General features: G+C 51.4%; 1 protein-coding gene across 2 annotated transcripts in view; it reads right to left on the bottom strand.

Moving 5' to 3' along the window:
• Window positions 1-22,774, bottom strand: part of LLGL1 (LLGL scribble cell polarity complex component 1) — a 56,258-nt gene extending 33,484 nt beyond the window's left edge. The window contains exons 1-6 of one of the 2 annotated variants that reach the window (XM_078601291.1): window positions 22,525-22,774; window positions 13,466-13,557; window positions 9,141-9,238; window positions 2,971-3,052; window positions 1,590-1,705; window positions 752-928 (exon numbers count right to left, since the gene is read on the bottom strand). In XM_078601291.1, the coding sequence (XP_078457417.1) occupies window positions 752-928; window positions 1,590-1,705; window positions 2,971-3,052; window positions 9,141-9,238; window positions 13,466-13,546 (554 nt within the window). In that variant the 5' untranslated portion in view covers window positions 13,547-13,557; window positions 22,525-22,774. Of the gene's footprint in view, window positions 1-751; window positions 929-1,589; window positions 1,706-2,970; window positions 3,053-9,140; window positions 9,239-13,465; window positions 13,558-20,199; window positions 20,462-22,524 lie in introns of those variants that run through there. The other variant, XM_078601293.1, reaches the window with a different exon arrangement.
• Between the last annotated feature and the right edge of the window lie 3,594 nt (window positions 22,775-26,368).

The following is a 26,368-nucleotide window of genomic DNA, read 5'->3' as shown; positions in this document are numbered from 1 at the left end:
CGTGTGCCACCGCACCAAATCACGTGCTCCTTCCTGCAAGCCTGAGGGCTGAAATGTTCAGGATAAAAGTTGGAAAACAATTGATAATAAAAAAAGGCAAAGTGTTGGGAATGACAAAAACAAAGATGTCCTCTATAGCCTTAACGGACTGTTGGGGCAAGTGCTGTTAGCGAGCACCTACGAAAGGCCAGGACGACACGAGGGGTGGGTGGCCAGCACCACGCCCAAGTGGCCATGTTTACACACAGCATCAGGTACAAATTTCGGGCTGAGTCGACCTAGGGGAAGCCTAGGCTCAGATAATCGTCGCTGGTGTTGGCCGTGAGCGGGAATCGGAATCTGGTCGCCGGGTTCGTAGCGCGGTGCCCCAACCACTGCGCCACCGCTCTCCTCGTCGAGTGACTACGAGTGACAGAGCGGCCAGGGGGCAGCTCCGGGCTTAAGTGGCCCCCGAGGCCGACGTCGCTCCCCGCCTGGCCCTGGGCTCGGCACCATCCGTCACGACGGCAGCGGGCAGCCGAGCAGCCGGGGGGAGCCTCGAGAGAGCAGGGCCGGACTTAACGGACACCGCCACGGCCTACGGACCCCCCAGTGAGCGACGAGAGGTCGCATTTCCATCGACAACGGAGCTCCGCCAACAGAACGCACGGCCGCCGCAAGGCGTGACAGAGGGGCGGTGCTCCCGGCGCACGACGTGCGTGTGGTGGGATGCATCCCCGCGCCGCGCGGACAGGGGGGCCGCGAGCCTTACGCATGCAGCGCCGCCTCGGTCGAGATGGTAGCCCCCTCCTCCACGTCCCCCTCCTCCAGCGGGGCGAGCTGGGGCAGGCGCAGCATCAGCACCGCGCCGCTCTCCGTGCCCGCGCACAGGCGGGCGCCGCCCGCCAGCACGCACGCGACCGTCACACGCACGCCGCTCGGAAACGCCCTGCGTGCACGCACATCACACGGACGCAGAGGCAAAGGTCCCCCGCAACGCCGTGACAGACTTTCGTGTAAATGCCATTAGCAAGCAGCACCTATGAAGGCTGTCAAAAGCCAGGCTGTTATCGTCTCCCCCGTGCTGATGTTTCCACAGCACATTTCAGGTTTAATCGACCCGGAGGAAACACAGGACTGGTTCAGATATTCGTCACCGGTGCTGGTGGCCGTGAGCAGGAATCCAACTGGGGCCACCGGGTTCCTCGAGCAGCGCGATGATCTACGACAGTCGGCAAAACGGTCAACGCGGATTTGTATGCATGTTGAACTTCCTTCACACCGTACATAGCCGACCGTGCTAATCGAAGCTGCAGGGGGAAGGACAAACTTAACGTAAAAAGCAGTTCTAAATAAATTAGTTTTTAAGGGTCAACAATTTAAAAGTGCATAGCTCCAGTGGCTTCCTAATATTGGAAGAGCGTTTCAGACGGCCTCAGAAGTGCATCCGAAAGCACACGATGCGGTGACCGTGTTTTGTTCGATGGCTAGCCAGAAGCCGCTGCGAGGGTGACCGGCGTACGTGCGATGGATTACGCTCCGGCGCAATAGAATCTCGTAGCGGCGACGCGTCGCGGATGTGTGGCGCCCGCGATCGGGAGGAACCTTACCCCGGGCGTGCGCTCAGCGTGAAGTCCCCCCTCTCCTGCAGCGCCGTGCAGTCCCCGCGTTCCACCAGCTCCCACAGGTGGAGCGAGTTGTCGTCCAGCAGCGACACGAGGAGGCCCTGCGCACCCTCGCCCCGCCCGGCAACGACTCTCCCGTCAGCCAACGAGCAAACTCGGTCAATACATTTTTGGGTACATCCATAGCCAATTATGACAAACGCTCTGTTTATCCGGCGTTTTACCATCTGGAATGCTCTATTAAACCGGCATAGGTTATAGACGGCAATTAAAATTTTCCTTCACGTTGTTCCGGAAATATTCCATCAGGCATCCAGCATCTTGCGTGCGCTTCTCGTAGCTCTGTTGTTGTTGTTTATGGGAACTTCAAAACGCTGCTAAGTGTTGGCGTAGCTCTGTTGTTATTGTTGTTGTTGTTTATGGGAACTTCAAAACGCTGCTGAGTCAAGTCGCTAGCGGAAGTCTGTACGTACAGTACTCAACTTCTGTGTCCTATACTTTAAACGGACCCACTGCTTCTCTACAATCAACTTAGAATGCGCTACAACTGACTGGCGAGTATTCCTCTGTAAAAGAGAACATTGTTTCTTATAGCAGTTGAAATGTAGGCTTAGTTTATTTCTTGGGTGTGGGTGGGTGGTGTCAGTAGGTGGTGTCAGTAGTGTGGGTGGGTGGCCGGTGTGGAACAAGTGAATGTGTGGCTGGCTGCATGGTGCCGTTCCGTGCCCGGCGTGGCCACTCCGCACCGCCACTCCGCACCGCCACTCCGCACCGCCACTCCGCACCGCCACTCCGCACCGCCACTCCGCACCGCCACTCCGCACCGCCACTCCGCACCGCCACTCCGCACCGCCACTCCGCACCGCCACTCCGCACCGCCACTCCGCACCGCCACTCCGCACCGCCACTCCGCACCGCCACTCCGCACCGCCACTCCGCACCGCCACTCCGCACCGCCACTCCGCACCGCCACTCCGCACCGCCACTCCGCACCGCCACTCCGCACCGCCACTCCGCACCGCCACTCCGCACCGCCACTCCGCACCGCCACTCCGCACCGCCACTCCGCACCGCCACTCCGCACCGCCACTCCGCACCGCCACTCCGCACCGCCACTCCGCACCGCCACTCCGCACCGCCACTCCGCACCGCCACTCCGCACCGCCACTCCGCACCGCCACTCCGCACCGCCACTCCGCACCGCCACTCCGCACCGCCACTCCGCCACTCCGCACCGCCACCCCGCACCGCCACCCCGCACCGCCACCCCGCACCGCCACCCCGCACCGCCACCCCGCACCGCCACCCCGCACCGCCACCCCGCACCGCCACCCCCGCACCGCCACTCCGCACCGCCACTCCGCACCTGCCCCGGCACGAAGTGGAGCTGTGTGACGGCGGTGGCCGTCTGGTGCTTCCCGCTGAGCACCACGCCAGGAGCTCCGCACCTGAGGGAGCCTCCGGTCAAGGAAAACCTCGCGCTGTGCACGGAGAAGTCTCTCCGATCGAGTGGGGCGCCTCGGTGGCGAGATGTCAACTACAGGTGGTCGTGGGTTCGACATATTCTACAGAAGCAAAATTTCACAAAAGCTTATTGGATCAGGTACCCGTGCGTGTACATAACCTCGAGCTTGCAAGGAACGCTGCGCAACATTCAGAACTCCCATCAAGCCCGAGCATCTTGAGAATTTTACTTTTCAATGGATGGTCGCCATTAAGAACCAGATAAACGTTTACATTTCGCAAGTTTACAGCGGAGCCCAAGAGTTCATTTCACCGAGGCCGCAGAACTGCTGTGACAGGATGGCTGCTGCGTGAAGCAGTTCTCCCTCGCAAAGTAAACACGGTGTTCAAGGGACTCTCACCTTCGTTTAAATTACATAAGCCCAACGACCTCGCAATGCTTCAGAATGGAATCAGATCGTATTTCACGCTGGGCAGACTAAATTAAACTCCACGTCTCCGTTTCATGGCTCCCATCCTCACACGCAAACAGCGTTCTTCTTAAGTTTACATTTGTTGCGAGTCATTATAAAAACTGAAATCATTGTTAAGTGATTTTCCCATGGCACAATTTTTACGTCGTAAGACACATCGAGAGATGTCAAACTCGTGAGCAAAATGTGCATGACAGGAACGGTGCAAACTACAGCCACCCCATTAACACATTACCCATTAACACATTACCCATTAACGCATTACCCGGCCACTTTGATTCCCTTGCCTGGTATGCAGGTTTGATCCATGACCCTGATGACGCCTGTATATTTGGAGTTTGCATGTTCTCCCCTCATAGTCACAAGGATTTTTCTCCGGGTCCTCCGGTTTTCCCCTCCACATTTTGAATGGATGTGCATTTAGATTATTTGGCTGCTATAAATTTCCACATGATAAGCCACTTCGTTGAGCTATCATTTGTGGCCAGGTTGCTTCTGAGAAAGAGCGACATAGCTCAGTGGTAAAATAACATTGTTGAGGTCAGTTGATAATATTTTTTTTAATCAACCAATGTTCAACTCAAGCTTCCTGCCCTTCCACCTCTGCGCAGCCCACATTTTTAATTTTCACCAACCGACAAATGTTTGCGATTAGTAATGACCAAGGTGTCCTGTTCCACTGCTAATTTCCAGGAAAAATAATTATCGCCGGTCATTTGATATGCTTCAAGCTGGAATGTGGCTCTGTGATCCCGCGGATTAACCCTTAGTTAGGTGGCTACACGTAACCGTGACAAAAGGTTGCGGATAACTAAATTACGAAACTATTCTTTATTTTACCAGGTAAGGCCCGCTGAGCTATATAGCAAGGCAGCTTATTATTATATGGACATTTAGAGCGGTCAAATGCTCTAAACGCATGTTGATTCTAAACCTGGAGGGCAAAACCGGAGGACCCGAAGAAAAATCCACGTGACCATGGCGAGAGAGATCGAACCCACGACCTCCTGCATACCAGGAGAGGGCGATAACATCTCCGGGCCACCGTACATGGGGAGATGGCCCCGCCCCGGCCAGCCCACCACGTGGCAGGGAAACCTTCACAAAGACGAAGGCCCCCCGTATAGCCATAGCAGACAGTAGGGGCAAGTGCTGTTTGCGAGAAGCACCTATAAGGACAGGGGGTGGCCAACACCACGCCCAGCCGCTTTTGTCTCCCTCCCCCCCCCCAGTGGCGATGTTTACTACACATCGCACCAAGTACTCATTTGAGGTCCAGTCGACCTAGGGGAGGCCCAGGATCAGGTAATCGTCACCGGTATCGGTGGCCGTGAGCGGGAATCGAACTCGGGTAGTCGCCCCCGTGGGGCGGGTGGGAAGCAGCAATGCACCAGAGCAGAGGTGGGAGTGCAGATGGGCAAATAAATAAATAAGCTACAGAGACGTTTCCATGGTTTACTTTACCCATCTTTGTGTGAAAAGAGGGGTGTGGTGGGGGGTGGGGGGGCCCTCAGTGAGACTTTAATTAATCCCTCTTTGCTTTATTAAGGGCAGGCATGCGGCGATTGTGAAAGGAGGCGACTTGAATAGGCTCGGCCGTTCAGGCTCGGTTAGGCGCCCACAATAGAGACGGCCATGACCAAGATTCCAGAACGTTCCACGTGTTTTCCCAGGCACACAGAACGCTCGCAGCCCAAGCGCGGACCGGGGGTGACCACCGCAGGGGTGCCACCGTGGAGACACGTTAACCACCTCGCCTGGTATCCATAAGGTCATGGGTTTGATCCCAACCCCGATGTCTGCTATCTATTTAGAATTTGCGCGTCTCCCTCCTGTGGTCACGTGGATTTTTCTCCGTGTCCTCCGGTTTTTCCCCTCCACATTTAGAATCAACGTCACGTGTATAGAGTATTTGGCTCGTTGTGTATTTCCACGTGATGATAAGCCACTTTGTCGTTGGGCCATCATTTGTGATAGCCAGGTCGCACCTGAAAAAGAGATGTGTAGCTCAGGGGGCCTAGCCTAGTAAAAAAAAGTAAATAAATAAAAATAGCTGCCCCCCCCCACGACTCTTCTCCAAGCTGATAGCATGGGAGTTAAAGCAAGCATGCCCACTCTCGTGCATGCAAGCGAGCGCGAGTCGTCAGACGACACGAGCCTCTCTCCTGCGGGGCCCCCCCCCCCGGGTGCCCCCCCCCCCGGTGCCCCCCCCCCCCCCTTTCTGCGTCTCGATGGTCAGGATAGGGGAGGCCTCAATGAATCGCTGCAGCGGCTCCGAGCAAACTCGCACGCGCTTTCTCCGCTCGCTCTGGGAGGCCGGCAGCCTGCGCTTGTGGCGGCTGGGGCGCTCTTTGCCGAGACAGTTTTGCACGAGGGGTTACAAGTTCAGCCTCCACAACGTTTACGAACGTTCCGATTTGTTTGTTTGTAGAGGCCAGAATGGCTGAGAATGACCTTGACTGAAAAGGCTATTTTCAGGCACCATTCAAACAATGTCTAAAGTCTCGGGAGAAGATGGAGACAGATCGCAAATCAGAAAATGCGTCGCTTTTTTTTAAGTCACTCTCACTTTTCCGCTTGTAACACATCGCATGCACTTTAACAAATGCACAGAGAGTAAAAATACAAGCCTTCATTACTGAATGTCCACGTATGTACAGATGGCTGGCAATCATTCTGCCCCACAGCTGCCCATTATTTCGTTTGGGGAATTAAGAAAATTAAGAAGCTCGCCATCTGTTCTTAAGTGGAGTTTAACGACTTTTGAAATCAATCGGAGGAGGCCGTGCTCTACGCTCGCCCCGGCGTCTCTCCACGACCCACCAACCCCACCTCCTGGCCCCACTGGGAGTCGGACGCGATAAGAGACAATTTCAGATAGACCAGCATTTTGTCTTTTTACGGGAGTCCTAGATTAAAGGTCAAAGGGTACAGGAGCAGCTCCAGAACTGCTTCCTCGGCCAAAGCTGGCAGACGGGGCACGACTGAGTGTTTGGCCTACTCTTCCACGTCTCACCACCGTGGCACCCACCACCCAGCCAGCTCACGCCCAGACTTTTCTGGACCCATCTCTCGGCGCTTGTGTCAGCCGGGAAAGACATCGACAGCCAGTGGAGGAGAGGTGTAACTCGACGAACGACAATAACAAGTAAGCATACAAGTACGATACTTTGTTTAAATAGGATTCTATAGGATCGGACTTTACAGACACTGCAGGAAACGTAAATCAAAGGGAGTCATATGTCTTCAATATTATTCGGATTACGCAAAGCTCAAAATTCTTTCATCTGCTGTTGACGGAAAGATGCCATCAATATGGTATGATATGAAACACATGATATAATATCAACATCACGCGATGTATTTATGCTCACGCAGCAAGCAAAATAAATGTTTCTAAAAATTACATTAGGCCGGGTGGCTCGGCGGCCGAGCGAGCGGCCCACAATAGGAAAGGTTGTGAGTTCACATCCCTGGTTGGGGGTTCACTCAGCTCTTCATCCTTCTGGGGTCGATAAAATAGGCACCACTTTATAGGGACATCAACGTTGGTTGCCCTATGGATACGGGTCCTCCCTGCTTGCCGAGCCGGACGTGACCCTGACGTTTCTTTTTTAATATTCAGCAAACAAGATAATGTCTTTAAATGTTTTTTATTTTGCTTCTTAAATCCCAGGTCTGAGCTTGAATGCATAAAAGTTAACCAGACTTGCAGCCAATTAACTTTATACGGAAATTCCAAACTTCAGTTTAATGCAGAGTATGCTTTCGTGACCAAAATTATCCATGTTAAATGTTTAGGTTTGTCACGTAAACAGAACATGCCAATCAGTGACGACTTCAGCACACCGGCTGCGTGCTGGAGAGTAAACCCACAACATTTACAATTCGACTACTGTGCGTTTCTCTGGTGATTACAACCAGCCTCATCAGGCGTGCAGGGAAATGTGGATTTTATTTTGCCATGGTGCAAGTGGCCCAACCTTGGCCCCCTCCGAATGTCTCATGAGAGGAGTCCCAAAGAGATTGAGTTGAGTTCACTGTTATTGTTACACGGACGATGATCCCCTTTAGCCGGTCGCGTGAGCAAAGCAGCAACAATACAAAGACAAAGACGTCAATATTGCAGAGAATTTAGCAAAGGTGCCTTAACGATGATTATTGCACAAATAACAAATGAGGTATTTGACTTAAATCAAATCGTAAAATGCATCTCCTCTTCCAAAAAAACCCCACACTTATGCAAGCCTTTCAGCTGTCATCAACTTCCATCAAGTGTTCTGGTCAATTCCCTTGAATATTACACAACTTATATTAAACTGCCATAAGAAAAATAACCCAGAGATGAGATTGTATTGTTTCAAACTCTCAGTAAAACAAACCAGCTTGAGAAATCAGCACCGCACACTGTCGACGCCTGTGACAGACAGAGATGCACACTGGGCTGTGTTCCGGTCTTTGTTGATCTGTATATTAACAAAAAAACTAGCAAGGTTTTATTCCTGCAGCTTTCATTTCCTGATTGTTTTTGTTTTGGTAGGATTGCAAAGGCAACATTTAAAACAGGCATCCCTCGATTCATAATCTTCGTGTTGTTATTTTCACTGCAGGCCACATTTCGCTGCTGGGCTTCTCTCTCTCTCTCTCTCTTTGCCCGCGAATGTTTTCCTTTCGTGCAACGCCAACGTTTGTGTTGGCTCGAGCGCCAAAACCCACCCACCCAACTACCAGCATTGGCTTGAGATCGGCAAAGTCAATAAGCAGGCGAGTGAAGCTCGAGACCGCAAGGCAAGTTGAAGGATTGGAAGAGTTCTGCTTTGGAGCCAACACACACACAGCTGCTTGCTGCTGCTGCTGCCTATGCTCAGGCCTTGGAGTGCATTTCACAGAAGGAATTTTATTAACAGGGTCCCGACGCCAAGCCAGAGGATTTGTCTGACCCGTCGCTGCTACGGCCGTCTTTAAGAATATCCGGATAACTCCCGATATTGTATTTAACATCAAAAAGGGTGACGGCGTTGGCTAAAGCAAGCCCCGATACCCCGGGTCAAAGAAGTGAACGAGCACGACTGACATTCCAGGTTAAGCTGAAGACCCAAGTTCAAATGGCTGGAATCAGCCTGGCCAAGGATGATTGTAATGAAAGAACCATCGGACTTGGTTTTGATTCACTTTGTCCTTGCTCAGCGCTGACAGCAAGTTCAGGAATACCTCCAACTCTCTCCTCTATCTTTCTACATCTCCTCTCTCTCTCTCTCCATGTTACTTGCATTACTGTATCATTCCACGTATTGTGTCACTGTACCGCTCAGCCACGCAGCTGAATTTATTTGTCATCGACTGATCAGCAGCCGCATTATAACGCGTTCCGCATTACAACGGTGTGCGGTCCGCGTTCGTGAAAAGTGTTCCCCCCCCTTACGGGAGAAGAACCGCGCCACAGTGACAACGCGTCGTGGACGCCGTGAGCGAGGGGACTCGCCGCACTTTCCCGAGGGAACCTCGAGGCTGGGACCTGGTAACGACGGGAAACTTACTGCTGCCAGAACCCCCCCTCCCCCAACTCCGTGTCTCAGCGGAGGCGGCGGCGCAAGGATACAGCTTGAGGGCGCCCGTCTTGGTGCCGATGGCCATGAGGCGCAGGCACGGGTCGTAGGCCAGGGCGCTGGGCTGGCTGGGGAAGCCGTGCTGCATCGTCTGTGGACACACAGCGACGGGGCGCGACCTTCGTGAAGCGGAGGATGGGAGCTGGGCACGCCACGATTATTTATTCGGCAGGAAGTCACGGATTTGTGCAATTCAGAATCGGTATCTGTATTTAGACTGCGGGGTGAGGAGGAAGAATCCGATGAGCTATGAAGCACTTTTTCACAGATGTCCAATAGGGGCGGTTGGTCGACAAGTTAACAACACAAATACACATCAACAAATAGGAGTCTCATTTGTACTTCTATGCATTATGTATATTTATTACTTTTAGTGAGTTGCCTTTACTCTATCTTGCTCCTCTATCGTTTTTTTGTATGGTTTGTTGTTGGAACTTGCTGACCATCCATCCCAGTCTAAATAGAGATTCTGATTTAAGGAATCGATTTCTCCTACAAGCGTCAGTTCAATTACACGACCAAATCGGATAACACAAAAATCTCACCTCTCATCACGTGTGCCGCTGGACGGGAGGTGATGGGCGGGAATGGACTACATGCAATCACCGCGGCTCAGAAAATGGACCACGACAAGAAACTGACTGCAATTTTTTGTAGATGATTTGACTTGGACGAATGGTCGCAACTCCAGGGTCAAGAAAACGCCCTGGTGGTGACGTTAATGCCTCGCTGGCCACGGCGGTTAGGAGATGTTAACTCGCCCGGCATACAGGCCCTGGTGCGTTCGATCCCAACCCTAGCCACCGCTAACATCGGTGACGAGTGAAATCCGAACCAGTCCCGATGCAATCAGCCACCACCCAACCCATTCGGCAACCTGAAATGAGTGGTGCGATGAGAAATGGGCAGGCCTTCATGCGGCAGTGGATTGACTAAGAGCTGTGAAGTATTACTTGTGATATTAAAGCACAACTTGTGATATGACAGCACAATACTGCCATCGACCGAGTCGACCCCCTGCGTTGACCGTCCCAGGGCTCTTGTCAATAAAAGCTGCTTTGTAATGGCCAGGGGGCAAGCAACCAAAGAGGAGCCATTTAATAAAACAACAATATTGCAACGGCCACAATGCATGCGAACAAGAGACGGCGGGTCCTTAATAAATATTGTCACAAAGCGGTCTCCTAAAGAGCCGCGTGCGGGTCCGGAGCTGCAGGCTGCCGACCCCTCTCTGTCATGGCGAGCTCAGCTGTGGGCGGCTTTAATGCCGTGCAGCGACGTATTTGAAACGTCGCCCGTGGCAGCGGAAGCGCGACGGGGTTTGCCGTCGTCTCCGGAGTCTCCGACGCGTTTTGATCTTCCGTTTTAACAACATACATGACGCACTTCGGACAATCCACCCCCCCCCCCCCCCCAACGGGCAAGCCGGGAATCGATCTCGCAATGATGGCTCCGCGGTTAGCGAGCGGGTGGGCTGACCCCGAGGCTAGCGGGCTGCCCGTAACCTCGCGCTCCACGTGACCCGCACGCCGCGAACGGAGTGCGTCCGTGTAAGGAGCACGCGGGCTGCGCTTGCACCGCCAATAGGAGGGCAGGGATGGCTTATTCCTGGAATCGTAAACCATGGGACGACAACGGCGTTACTCTTACATAGCAGACCAAACACCGGAGCACTTAACCTCCCAATGGAGTCCCGTGATGCCCTGGCTCTGAATTTGCAGTGCTCACCGAGTTATGAGTCACAGTGCACGGCCATTCGCTTCATCACAGTTTGTTCTTCATTTTATTAGCATTATGGAGCGACTCATGCAGCCAGCTATGGCTGCAAAGTTTGGTCATACATGTTATGTATATCGTTTATTGTTAAATTTGAATCACAGTTCCTATGATCACTGTTACATTGTTTTAATTGCTTTATTTTGGTGAGTTTGAAAACGTTTTGGTTTTGCCATGTTTGTTTGTTGTAGTACAGAGTTAGCCTGATAACTTTAATCTAAATTGTCTTATGGTTGTTATTGTTTGACTTGCATCCCACTGGAATTTTTCACGCAGCGTTGATATACGGTGCTTTTTCTGGAAGACTTTGCCGTTTTTTCCTGGATTTTTCTGTTGTGCGTAGTCACTTTAAGATGATCTTTGTTCATGTTTTTGTTTGTTGCGGTTGCACCCGAGTCAAGAGCCGCATGGCTCACAGGGTTATACCTAATAAATTAAACTGAAATTTCGAGTGTAGTTGTCATTGATATTATTATTATGAGCTTTCTATTATGTTTAGATTCAATCTATACTCGTGAGCGTAGTTTGTTTTTACGTACAGTGCTTTGAGATATTTTGATATGAAAGGAGCTTTATAAAATAAAGGCTATTATTATTCAGTCAATATGCCACTGGCCACTTTGAGGTAACGACGGTTTTCTCTGCGTTGCCACATTCAACGTGCCCCCAATGCGGGCTGGCCCATTACCCGGCTGGTGATGTACAGTGAACACGCAGCACACACAACTAGACTTGAGGGGCTCGAGTGAACAACCTAAACACCGTACACTGTGGACTTTAGCCATTTTTGAAGTGAGATAAGAGTAACACGATATCGTACTTTACGTAACGCGGGATGAGTGAGCCGAGAGAGAAATGAGGCAAGGACATCTGTGTGAGCCTTAGATACCTTCTGGCAAGCACGGTCACGTGCTCCTAGTGCTGTAGTGTTACCCTAGCGACCATTATCAGGTGATGTATTTTTTTAGGAGTTAAAGATCCCCCGTATAGCCTTAAGTTAGTGAGAAACACCTATGAAGACCGGCACGGCACACGAGGGGGCGGGTGGCCAGCACCACACCCGACTGCCTTTGTCTCCCCTATGGCGATGTTTACATACTGCACCAGGTACCCATTTCAGGCTGAGTCGACCTAGGGGAAGCCCAGGACCGGTTTAGATAATCGTCACCGATGTTGGCCATGAGCGGGAATCTAACCCGGGTCGTAAGGTTCCAGCTACAGCGCGCCACCCACGACACCGCAAATACATTCGTACAAACACAATCACTAGCATCGTCGTGGAGAATATAAGTAACAAAGTGATCATGCAGATTACATGGCTCCTTCATATATCATCTCTTCACGTTTTTACGTAACCCATCAGCCACAGCATTTTGGGAGTGGAAAATTCAGCAGCAATGATTCAGTACAAGCAGACTCTGGACTGGCTTCGACATCCATTGTTTCTTCAGTAGAGTCGGGGCTTGCTTTGCATCAGTGCTCCTCAACTGAAGGATGTCACAAATGTGGCGAATCAGAAAGTTATTTCAGGCCGAGCTTCTAACACCCTGGGAGAAACTCACGAGAAGTATCTTGGGGGCACCCCAGAGCTGCATTAGGGGATGCCATAGCAGAACAGTAAACAGAAAAGACAAACAGGGAGACAATGGTCAATTTCATTGGATTAATACTGCTGATTAAATCAGGAATGGATGGCAACTGGACGTGTGAATGGGAGTTTGTATGGCTAAAAAGATCCCGCTATAGCCTTTACCAGACTGTTGGGGCAAGTGCTGTTAGCGACCACCTATGAAGGCCGGCACGGCACACTAGGGGGTGGGTGGCCAACACCACGCCCGGCCGCCTTTGTCTTCCCAGTGGTGATGTATCTGTATATGTTAAATTTCTTTCGCACCGTAAGTAGCCAACCACATTAATCCGAGGTGCGGGGGAAGGACAACAATTTAAACACAGGGTCGGGATCGAACCCATGTACTCCTACGTACCAGGCTAACACTCGCGTGCATTTTGGCTGGCAGAAATCTTCCTCGTGTAAAAAAAAGTTATTGGGAGGCCAAGATTGATCGACTGGCAGCTCAGGAAATGCTTGAGCTATTTTCAGTGTCAACCTCTCACCCCGACTGCCCATCCCCCACCCCCCCAAGGCGCTCCTTCCTCCAACACTTCACATCTGCCACGCTAATCGTGACAGCAGCGAGGCACATACAACTTCAAGTTGCCAACATAAACTAAAAAAATTAGTTTTACCAGGTAAGGCTCACGGAGCTATATAGCTCCTTTTCAGAAGTGACCTGAATACAAATAATAACTCAACAAAGTTGCTTATCATTTGGAAATCTATAGCAGCCAAATACTCTAAACGAATGTTCATTCTAAATATAAAAGGAAAAATCGGAGGACATGGAGAAAAATCCACACGACCACGGGGAAAGAGACATGCAAACTCCAAATATACAAGCGTGAGGGTCGGGATCGTATTCACGACCACCTGCATGCTAGGCAAGGGAGCTAACATCGTAGGGTGGTGTCGTGCAGCACTCGCCTTCTTGAAGGCAATGAGCTCACTGCGCGCTCGGTCGCGCTGAGCATCGTGGCTCTGCCGACGAAACCGGAACTTCATCATGGTGGCGGTACCTGCAGCACACGCACGCACACACACACAGGCACACACGCAGTCACGCACGCATGCAGGGTCACGCACGCAGTCTGGCCGGGTCAGGGGTGATCCGGTCACAAGTCCACACCTGACAAATGGGAGGGGCCATGCACGGCACACTTTTATACCGCGTCCATTAGCGCAGCGTCCACGATATACTCTTATGTAAGCGCGCAACTTTATCTATCTGTGATGAACGCTGCACTTTCCGTAGTTTTCATGCAGGGGGCGCTGCAAACCTACGCACCCCCTGCATGAACGACGGAGGTGCAGGGACAGACGTTCGATTACGTTGGAATCGATCTGCAGACGGCGGTCTTCTCGCACGGCCAGCAGCTCTATGTCGCCTTATCTCGATCCCGCAATCCCAAACAGGTGAAAGTCCGCATCGAACCGAACCCCCAGCAAGGCCATCTACTTAACGACGAGAGAAAATTCACACGAAATGTCGTTTTCAATGAAGTTTTCCAGATGTAAAATGATATAAGCTTAAAATGAAGAAATACAATTATCTAATTCAAAACATAATACAATTCAAAGACGTTTCATTTTAAAACTTCGAAACGGAGCATCAGCTGCTTGTGTGAATGCATCGTTCGTGTGCAATTATTTTCGTGACTTTCCTGGCCCAAGGCCGTAAATGGTTGTGAGGGGCGCTGCAGGTGCCCCAGAACAACCCCGAGTTAATAATAAATAAACAACTTCGGACACAATTTAATAAGTTATTATGCATTGCCATGACGCGTTACGGGTAAAAGCAAATATCAGCAGAAAAACATAATTTGCCTCCATGGAACACGTGTCTTAGTCCATCCGCCTATTGACTATCCAGACCCAAATATTATGCAGCAGCATTTGTTTAAGCGAGCAAACGACGGACCGGTTTTGACCTTCTGGGTCTCATCAGCAGTCAGCCTTGTTAGTTCAATGTTAATGTGCCATTTTATTGAGGGACTGTGTGTTGTCTTGGTGTGGTCTGGGACTGGTTTTGTTGTTTTTTTCTGCCTTGCCCTAGCTTGCATTTGCTGTTCAAATGTGTATATAAAGTATTTAAATTGTTTTATTTACGACCAAGAACCCCGATGAGTCTCAAAAGACACACAACTTGCGTGTAACGTGTAACCCTGGTTACACATTATTCCCTTCACATCCGCATCCCATGAACTCTGACCCCAGGGACCGTCACCAGCACCAGGCAGCAGGCCACAGAAGACTCACAAAAAACATTACAGCTGGGGGGGAGGGAGGTGAAGGGGAGGGGTTAAAGCAAGAGGGGGGGGGGTGAAGAAATACTCCAACCGTCGGCATTGGCACTGAACCCAGACCAGCAGCCGCCTGCCACAGTGCCCCATCTGCCTTAATCACCGTGGACCGTGAGGATTTACGACCAACTTGGGCATTAGCCCACTCGGTGACCCGGCCGCCTCGGATTGAGATTGTCTCCCGACTCCGTGTCCACGCCGTCGACTTTAATTTGTACGCTGACGTACGGAATGGTACGTCGGGGCGACGAGCTTCCAACTGCATGACAGCTGTGGGAGCTGTGAGAACTGGGATCTGGTAGATCTGTGGGACCTGTAGAAACTAGCGATGTGGGGATGTTACGGCGTCGACTACGCAAGGCACGATGGCATCTTCATCTCTTTTGGCCATCGGACAACAAAGACGGTCACTGCACCGCGCGCATTCAGATGCTCTTCTGCGGGCGTCTGGAATGCTCTTCCGCTATTAGGAAGCCACTGGAGCTATGCACTTTTAAATCATCATCTAGATTGAAAACTCATTTTTTTACAACTCATTTTTGTGTTTAGTTTGTCTTCCTTCCCTCGCACCTCCGATGAGCAGGGTTGGCTACGTATGGTGCGAAAGAAGTTCAACATACATGACATAGTCATACATTTGGAATCGCCACAGGCTACGTATCAGAAGCACGTGCGGAGAGGTGGGACAATTCTGTGCCGAGTTAGTTCCACACACACAGAGGGCCACCCATGAGGGCACGCTCATATCTTATCATTTTTATCTTATATAGATTTATATCCAAGGCGCTTTACAATTATACAATTGTACATAAGATGAGAGCGGCTAAAGTAAAGAGTGGGGTTGTTATTAAAAGTGGTGGTGTAGTTATGGTGACAGTTAGGACAGGCGGGGTGGTGAAGGAGGTGTAGTGATAGGGGGTAGTAGTAATATGGGTATGGGGAAGTGTTAGGGGTAGTAGTGATAGGGGTTGGGTAGTGTTAGGGGTAGTAGTGATAGGGGTTGGGTAGTGTTAGGGGTAGTAGTGATAGGGGTTGGAGTAGTGACAGGGGTTGGGGTAGGCCTGGTGGTAGCTGGGAGGCAGAGTAGCAGCAGCAGCAGCAGGATGGGCTAGGGGAGAAGAGATGGGGGTCGCGTTCAGGAAGCAATGGAAGCTGCAGGGCGAGGGAGGCACGATGGGACAGAGTACTCAGATGGAAGAGAAGCAAGCTCAGGTGGGGCGAGACCATGGATGGATTTATAGACTCGAGTCAGAAATGTAACACATTATAAGTAACGGGGAGAAATGAGATTCCCCGGCTGTGAACAGAGAGCAGTGTGGAGACGGTGAAGACATCGCACGGCCATGCTGCACACGGGGGGAGCAGCGAGAGAGTCCACGGCGAGATTTGTGGCCAGTTGAGAGAGAGGGGGGGGACGATTGTTGGGACAAACGGAGCAGAGTGGAGAGTGCTGAAAGAATGAGCGCAGGGTTGAGCGCACCTGTGAACAATTAACCGAACGTTGTCATGACGGCAACTTCTACTCGGCTGATGCGATGACGTTAGTTCGTGTTCCTGTTGAGTACGGGCATCATGGTTGGCCTTACTAAAGGTTGCCACGGCTGAAAAGATCACCCCCGTGAGTCGTTTGGGCACTACCGCCCAGCAATCAAGCCAAACTTAAACACGTGGGAGCCTTTGTGGCACACATCTGCCACCCAAAGCGCCATCATCACATGAATACTCATCAACATAACCAAAGACAATTCTATACTACGGTGAGAGAAACAAATACATCCTATTTGTAGTTTAATTAATCCACAAGCGGAAATGCAGAGATAGTCCGGCGTGCAATCACGGAGATGGCTGACGAGGCCATCAACCAACTCTGGGGATCTACGGAGGGAGGACATCCAACGGAGGCTTTGAAGCAATTCACACCGCACATCAACCCACGCCATTTCCTGTAGAGCATTTACATTGATTTTTCATTATTCATTTTAGTGACTTGCTTACCTGTCCGCTATTGTACACTCCTACCCTGTATCTCGTATTTGTTGTTGTTGTAACTTGCTGACCAACCTGTATTTGGTATATGTTGTTGTTGTTGTAACTTTCTGACCAAGCGGCCCGACTGGACATCTGCAAAAAGAGCTTCAAAGCTCATCGGATTCCTCCTCCTCCTGCTGCTGCTGCCGCAGTCTCAATACAGATGCCGACTCTGTTGCAATTCATCCGGCCATACACAACAACAACGACGACGATGATGACGATAAGATGATTGCAACGATGAATGTTGAGGCAGTGAAAAGTAACGCGGTGCCACGTTCAACCTAATACGATGACACACACACACTGCTGCACTGTCTACACCGCCCCTGACTCAGCAAGTCCAGCGACACTGACATCAGCGTGCAACTGCTGTGGAAGCAGACGTGGCAACAGTCAGGAGGCTCGTGAAGGACGCTGCTGCTGCTGGGCAGTGGGAGGCGGTCGCCTTCCAGCAGCAACAGCGGAGGGCGGAGAAGCGACGCTCACAACAACGAGCGGAGCGCCGGGTGACTTCAACGCAGCGAGTTGGCACAGATGGGGGCACAGGTGGCGCATCTGTCAGTCGTCTCAGTCTGTTACCGCATGGGCCTTAAAGTGCACCCTGCCTGGCACGAGCGCCGTGGAGACGTCACCGCCATTTAGTGGCGAATGGGTGTTGTTGTTGTTGTTCAGAAAGTCCACTCGGTAGGGCAATGCGATACGTGTGTACGTACTGAATGTTGAACTTCTTTCGCACCGTACGTAGCGCCAACCGTGCCAATCGGAGACGCGGCGCGTGCGTAGCGCAGCTTCGCGTCAGCTGTGGTCAGCTCAGCCAACAACGCAACGCCGCAGCAGCCGCAGCAGGATTTGACATAGGAGTTGTATCATACGAGGCACCACTTCAACACGGATACGGGGATTCGGCATTGCAGACGACAGCGTCAACAACGCCACGTGTCTCTCCTCCTCCGAGGGACACGTGGCGTGTTGACACAGCGCACGGGGCCGTCACGGAGACGACGTCTCGCCACTGACGATGATGCAGAGCGGACAGAGCGCTGACCGGTTGCAGCAAAAATATATTGTGGTATTTTATATTCGTAGAAACAATGAATAGGCTTCACCCTTTCCGGCAATAGGCTAAAGCCTATTCGTTTTTATTATCAACTTGATACTGGCAATAAGGGTCCCAGAGAGATGCCATTCCCGCTGAGTTGGCAACGTGAATCAATGTCAGTTTTGGCGATTTTCCCGATTCGTCCGCGCTAAAGGGCCCAGTCGCAGTACAATCTCATCAAACTGGCAATAATACAAATGGAATACATCAACGCGGACAGTATCTCCTTCCTCGACTCCCCTTATGACTTGTGTTTTGCTGTGATATTCATGTCATCTCAATACAGCAGTTCCTTGTTACAAATGGTTTTGATGAATTTTAAAAATATGTTTCCAAGTAGGCAACTTGGGTTTCAAGTTCGCCTTGACGGCTGCTTCGTTGTTCACAATATAAATGTTCATGGCTTGCAAAAAGCTTGCCGCACTGATGCTTGATATTAGTTTATCTTTTGTATAATCATACGGATAGGGGGGCCACCCATGGAGTAGGTGCGCAAAGATCCGTCAGCTTGACCCCCCCCCGTCCCTGTACGCACGCGGATCTCTCAGCCCCCCCCCCCCCCCGAATCCTATAGAACGGCCGATATTTAATCCACGCAGAAACGATCAAGGATGAATAATATTGACGTGTTGAAGCAAACAGACAGGCCACCGCCGCCGGACTATCTCACTCATTTGAAGTCCAATGTAGACAAATTATTGTCGAGGCTTCACCCCCCACCCCCCCCACGTTTCCCATGCGCACATTGTTAGTAGACTCCCCCCTCTCTGCCCCCCCTCTCTGCCCCCCCTCTCTGCCCCCCCTCTCTGCCCCCCCTCTCTGCCCCCCCTCTCTGCCCCCCCTCTCTGCCCCCCCTCTCTGCCCCCCCTCTCTGCCCCCCCTCTCTGCCCCCCCTCTCTGCCCCCCCTCTCTGCCCCCCCTCTCTGCCCCCCCTCTCTGCCCCCCCTCTCTGCCCCCCCTCTCTGCCCCCCCCCTCTTTGCCCCCCCCCTCTCTGCCCCCTCTCTCTGCCCCCCCCCCCCTCTGCCCCTCCCCTCTCTGCCCCCCCCCCTTTCTCTGCCACCTCTGTCCTTACTCTATGTCTATGCGCCCCCTGTTTTCCTTGTACATTTTTTTTAACTACAAGTGTTGGGTTACCCCCCCCCCACGTCCCCTCTCCACGCGTACTCAATGGATGGCCCCCATAGGTAGGCGCCTGAGTCAATGCTGAAAGCGGAATCTCGACCTCGTATGCTCGTGATGTCGATTCGCCTTCACAATTTACATCTCTCCGTCCCGTACCCAACCTTCGTGAATTATGTGAAATAGGCGACTGAGGGGCCTAATTCTTCCGTTTTCAACAGAGGAATGAACAATCATCCCCCGATTAAAGTACAGTATTTCAGTCTTCCGCAAACGTTTGCAAAATGGGACTGATAATGTTGTTTCAGCAGCTGGCCTTACTCTGACCACGTCCACGGAGATTCTGCTTGGCCCTGCTGCATCTCTCCCCTTGCCCTTTGCAGAATGGATGTGTTGACTGGAACATCATCATCCTAATACTTATGAGAAATGACTTTTATCCTACTGAATGTAAATCTATTTCAGTAGTCAAGTAGAGGGGTTCAAAGAAAATAACAAAAACTCCGACGTTTCGATCGCAACACTTGTGTTGAGATCAGGACGACCGCTTGTGTTGCGATCGTAACACGTCGTAGTTTTTGTTATTTTCTTTCAACCTCTCTACGTGACTTTACCGAAAGACCCAAAGAATAGGAATCCCTGCAGTCACGAAAGCTTTAAGCCAAGAAGAATGTAAATCTGTTACTGCAGTGAGCTGCATACAATGTGTCCACCAGCACAGAAATGTACTTTTGCTACTTTCATGCTTTCAATATTCACTGCGACGATATGATAAACTCGTATTTTCTGATTTGAAGTAGTTTTTCCTCATGTTTTTACAGCATCGTTTGGTTATTGTTTGGAGTTCTAAATCATATTTATTACCTTCCCTTTCCTTTCCGATGTGTTGTGTTTGGTTTCACCAGACCGTTTCATTTCTCGTTTGCTTTCGACTTTGCTCTGATGCACCCTCAGCAATGCTGGCTATTTCATTATTTACCAAGTTACCAATTATATCAAGAAAAGTAGAACTCGAGTAAAAACATGAGCAAAATACAAGCCACGCGCAACAATGTTATCCAAATAAAATGTTGAGAGCAAAAGACTGGGAAAAGACAACGTAATTTACCGAGGGCAATGTCTCAAATCAGATTGACTTCAAAATGATGAACCACAGCACAGGAGGCGCAAGATTGAGAGGGATTCGTCCGCGGGGTTTCCCAAACTCCACCACGATATCTTTCCGCGCTTAATAATCTACTCCCACATTCAGATGAAGACTCTGCTGATTAACTCGTGTAACGCTGCACGCGCTTGGTGATTGTTAAACACGTGGCGCGCTAAGCAATCAACGCCGTCTGCGTCACCTGGAACACGTGACGCACGCACGTGAGCACACACAGGGGCACACACACACGCAGGGGCACACACACACACACACGCAGGGGCACACACACACGCAGGCGGGCACACACACACGCAGGCGGGCACACACACACGCAGGCGGGCACACACACACGCAGGCGGGCACACACACACGCAGGCGGGCACACACACACGCAGGCGGGCACACACACACACGGCAGACACAGGGGCACACGCACGTGCACACACAGGCGGGCACACACACACCTAGGGACGCACGTCTCAATATGAATAGACTATTAACGCAGACATCGTTAATTGCTTGACGCGCCACGTGGGACGTGTTGAACAATAATCGGGCGCGTGTAGCGTGGAACGAGTTAATTTGTATTTGATGGGGAATAAATTGTTAAACGCTGAATGACGTAGGCGTGGTTGGGAGGTCGCGAGAGCTGGAGTTTGTGAAACCTTGACTTCGGGGAAACGCTATACTATGTAGAAGCGATATTATTGTAGCTACACATAACGTGCCTACTCCAGTCTACAAGCGACTCGGAAACCTTTGAGGCAGAAAACGATCCCGAATTCTACATCAAAGAGTGGAGGCTTCAATCGATCCCTAATTCTACATAAAAGAGTGGAGTATTCAATCAACGCACATTCGATAGCTCGAATGTGGAAAGTTAACAATTTAAAACGCAATGTTATCGGGGGACTGGTTTTGTCTTGGTATGGTCTGGGACTGTGGTTTTGCTGCTTTGCCCAACTTTCACTTCAGGTAAAAAAATCGGCAGAAATTTATTCACTTTTACAATTTGTACTAATATACTGTTTTTTTTTTTTAAAATAAAATGTTAGTGACTTGCTGACCTTTCCTCGACTTTGCACCCAGATCATTGTTTCTATTATTCACTCGCCGACCCTCCCCACATGTGGAAACGAGCTTCATAGCTCATCGGATTCCTCCTCCAGTCGAAATACTGTAGTCTGATTATAACTCAGAACATTGCTTAGTTATGACACATGGATCAGACGACTCACACACCGACCAATGTAATCGAGAGCTGAAAAGTGCACAAAGCAGCGTGGAGAGAACGCTTGAATTCACCCCGAGGCCTCGCACAGATGACAGATCGGCTTTGTGCGTTTAGTTTGCGGTCCTTCCCTCGCACGGTTATCTACGTACGGTGCGGAAGAAGCTCAACGTACATACACAGATCCATGAGCAAATATAAATACATCATATGTACTTGTAAGCAAAGTGAAGTTGGCCAGAACATATCGCTTAGAAGGATTGAAGGCTGATTTATGACGCCGATGACAGTCGGCAGCCAAAGAGGATATGACCACCGCAAGACGTATCGATGAGATCGGTAAATGTGCAGCAGTGAGACCGGTTGCTGGCTCTCCGCTCTCCAGCGTGGGGAGGCCTTCATCTAGCAGTGGATAGCCCATGGCTGGCGACGACGATTACATGGAAGAGCAGCGTAGCGACGCGTCTGTGCAACGGACCGAGTGGCACGCGCGGCGGCGGTGAGCGCTGCTGCCGTGCGTGGTGGTGGTGGTGGTGATGGTGACGGTGGTGGTGGTGATGGTGGTGACGGTGGTGGTGGTGGTGATGGTGGTGACGGTGGCCACCGACACGCGGACGAGTCGCCGCACGTCTCTCGCGCTCCGCTCCTCCTCGGAGGAGGAGAGGGGAGAGGCCCCCACCACCACCTCCACCGCCACCTCCACCGTCACCGTCACCACCACCTCCACCACCACCGCCACACTGGGGCGTACAGCGAGCAATTGCGGGGTTGAGCATTTTTGCTGTTGTCGCTGTAAACCTTTTAGTAGACAACGGGAACTCCACCAGAGCGACTTGCCTTCAAAAACTCTGCCGGTTTTATAATTCTGTACTCCAAATGAAACGCTGGATGGGTCGGTGACATCAGCAAACATCGCCAGCAATAAATCTGCACGACCACCGGGTACCCCCCCCCCCTCCGTGTGATGGTGGCGACTGCTCCGACCGCGGCGTGGAGCCGATGCTCCATCCACTGCTGGATGAGACGCGGGGCGAGATGTAGATGTGGGCACTCACGGAGACGCGGGGCTCCCGGCGTTGCGGCGAGGTGGTGGTGGAGGAGGTGGTGGTGGAGGAGGATGTGGTGGAGGAGGTGGTGGTGGCTTGGGGTTAGTCCCGATTGCGGCTGCTAAACTTGCGCTGCGCGGTGGCGGAGAGAGCGAGATGAACGCTGCTGCTGCTTTGGCTGAGATAACAAAGACGTGAGCGAGCAAGCTCTCTCCCTCTCTCTGCCCTCCCTCTCACAATCTCTCTCTCTTGCTCTCACTCTCTCTCCGTGCCCTCCCTCCCCCACGCATTCCCCTCCCACTCCCTCCCGCTCCTCCCTCTCCCGATCCGCTCACTCCCACTCCTCTCTCTCACTCCCGCAGTCAATTCCACTCTCACTGCCGAAACTTTCCTCTGCCTCCCCCTCTCTCTCTCTCCCTCTCCACTCCTCCCTCTTCTCCCCGTTGGACCGCCTCCATCGCGAGTGTTACGAACACATCTAGACCCTTATCCTACATTTTTTTTTAGAAAACACCAAATCGAGCCCGCTCCCTCCACGCCAGGTGATGTCATCGCTCCCACCAACCCCCCAGGTGGACCGGGCCCTCCCTGCAGGGCGACGTTTCGTCCTTGGGCTGCCACTCCGCCGCTAGTCTCGACGAGCGGGCAGCACCCTCGATAGTGGCGACGTGTCCCACCCATAACAGCCCTCCCTCTCTCTCACACGTGTCCTCTCATCCACGTGTTCTCTCATCCACGTGTTCTCTCACCCACGTGTTCTCTCACCCACGTGTTCATCTTGCTCTCTCTCGCGCGTTTTTTATGAGCTGTAAGCACACACACACGTGTGAGATGAATGTACAAACACACTCCCGTTCTATATAAACACGTTCATAAGGAGAAAAAAAAACAGATACAGACCCCCTGTATAGCCTTTAACGGACTGTTAGCGAGCACCTGTGGCACGCGATCCCAGGCCACCTTTGTCTCCCCAGTGCTGATGTTTACACACTGCACCATGTATTCATTTAATGCTGAGTCGACCAAAGGGAGGCCCAGAACCGGTTCAGATGTTCGCCACTGTCAATGGCCGTGAACAGGAGTCGAACTTGGGTGGCCAAGTTCGTAGCCACCCCCACCCTCAACAAACGCATGGAGCTGATGAGCTCACACACACACAGAGAGGGGGGGGGGGCGTTCCTCCCTGCCACACGAACTCCGTGCTGGGGGCCGTGCGCGACATCCAGTGGCTGTTTGTGTTCGGCGCGGATTTTGAAATTCGCTCGTGTCGCTTGAGATCTTTTCGGCTTAGAGAAGTGAGTGCCCTCGATTAGACGACGTCAAGAGTGGCCTTTGCCCTGTCACACGGTGTCTGAACCACGCGTGATTCATAATAATAATGAAATAATCATCGACATTGATAAAGTGGCGCATTTCATCCGTGGATCGTAATGCGCGACGTATGGGAAGCAGGACATCACGCGCCACTGATCTTAGCCGCAGGCGGAGATCGAACTCAGATCACGCTCTCCCATCTAACATGCACACACTAAAGCACATACGCACAATATGTGTACTCGTATTATCATGAATTATACAGGACTCGCCATTCCATGTAGATATTGCATGCAGACTGATGATGATCATGATGATAGTTTACATTTGTAAAGTGGCGCATTTAGTCAGTGGAGCCCGTTGCGTGGCGTGTATAGAAAGCCAGAAAATACACAGAACCTGCAGGGTAAGGACTAGGGGGCTAAAGGCCACTCTACAGAGGTGAGTTTTCAAGGCGGACTCGAGAACAAGATCTCGCCGTTCTGATGGTAGTATGAGCAAAGGGCCCACGATGTGCTGGGTGCCCGTGGCGAGCGGCTGGTTGACCCGGTGGCTCGGATGTGACCCCCCTGACCACACGCCGAGTGACGCAGTTCTTTTTTGCTCCGATTTCTATTTAGCGTCATTGCTGTACATTTTTGCGTCGTGAAACTCGCCACCACCCGACACAGCTGATTAATAAGGTTTGTCACGTAAAAACAACGTGCAAATTAGTTACTATTTAAGCAGACCGGTGTGTTGGAGAGTGAATCGACAACATTAAAAATTCGCGTACGACGTTTCTCTGGTGATTAAAACTAGCAGCTTCGTCAGGCGATTTGTCAAAATTGTGAAGAAGTCTTCCTGTGTTCGCGGGTTTAACGACACATTTATATTTACGCGATCTAACCCCCCAAAAAACCTTTATTATGGATAATATTGGTCGCGAACGCCTACGTGTAGTTTTGCTATTACTCCTCATCCATTAACGGAGCGCTTAGCCTTGGCTTGCATGGCCACAGTCGCACGACTGTTGAATCGTCTCCTCAATCTCCCGCTCGTTGTCGGCCTGGCACGGACCCCGCTCTCCGCCACGCGGTCTCCACTGCCCTCTCGTGGTGCCCGAGGCGCCAAGCGGCGAACCACAACTCCTGCCTCTGTATAGTTGCTGCTTTTCTCCTCCTGCCCGTCTTCCCGAGAGGATGACAAGATGGATGGGATGTGCAGATACGATCCGCTTAATGTGCAAGATTGTGGCATCGCAGAACCGTGAGGGATGGCGATAGCTTTAACACATACATTAAACTCAAACAGCGCGGTTGGCTACGTACGGTGCGAAAGGTCTACACACATACAGAACGTGACTGATGATGGTGCTTCTGCAGACTTGCCAATACTTCAAGACACAATGAGTCTGAAATATCAGACGCATTTCTCGTATTTTGTTGTTGTTGTTTGAAAAGCAGCCACGTGCTTCCCGCCTGGGTTCCTGTCTGCCTGGCTCACGCCCCACGTTTGCTGTCCGCTCGTGACGCCACGGCTCCCCCGTGCCCACCCACACCGCCACGGCTCCCCGTGCCCACCCACACCGCCACGGCTCCCCGTGCCCACCCACACCGCCACACCGGCCGTGGATGTTGGAGAGCCCAGAGGGAAGTCGTGCAGAACGAGGGGAGAACTTGACAAGCTGCACACAGGAAGATGTGCACGTCGGGAATTTGCTACGTGGTGTGTGCCCCGCATCCCTCTGCACCGCTGGGTCAATAGTCATCGATGCCAAACATCACAATCACAGGTTTATTGCCCACTGAGTGAAGTCCATTGAGCTAAGACTCGGTCGACAGACATCAAAGCATTCCACAATTATGCTTATAAAAAAAAACAAAGTGATTTCATAGCATTTACAGTATGTTGTCAAGTCAAAGTCAAAAGTCAAAAAAAGTAAAAAAAACAAAGTGATTTCATAGCATTTACAGTATGTTGTACAATTACATTCACACTTAAACTTAAGTGATTTTAATAGTCAATTTTAAATGAGGACAGAATCAGAATATATATACAGTACTAGAGAAATCCTATGAGCTCTTTTTCACACATGTCCAGTAGGGGCGGGTCAGAAGGTTACAACAACAAACAACACAACAAACGATCGGCAGAGATGGCACGATGGCGGGATCCAAACACCTTGGGCCTCATCTACACTGAATGCTTTAGATCTAAACTGCGTGCGAAATCTGGGAATTGTTAACAATCAGACGGCTCCCCGGTCTTCGACTCCAGAAGATGTGTTATTATTTAACACTTTAGTTGATTTATGATGATGCAATAGTCTAGATTTCTCCCAGGACATCGTTTTTTTTCCATGTCTGGACCGTGCGATATTTTATTTGTTTTTCTTTTGTAATTTGGCTGACCCAGGTCACTTTTGCAAATGAGACTCATCCCGCCTCGTGTCTTGAGACCTCTCGCCTGGTGAAACGAAATAGAGGCAGGCCTCGCTTAGCGCGCTCAAGATGTCTTGCTAGAGGAGTGAGCACTAACCGGGATCGTGATACCATTG

The sequence above is a fragment of the Lampetra planeri genome, chromosome 1 (genome assembly GCF_965212315.1).
Source record: "Lampetra planeri chromosome 1, kcLamPlan1.2.h2, whole genome shotgun sequence".
Lineage (NCBI taxonomy): Eukaryota > Metazoa > Chordata > Hyperoartia > Petromyzontiformes > Petromyzontidae > Lampetra > Lampetra planeri.
This window is presented reverse-complemented; position numbering and strand designations above follow the sequence as displayed.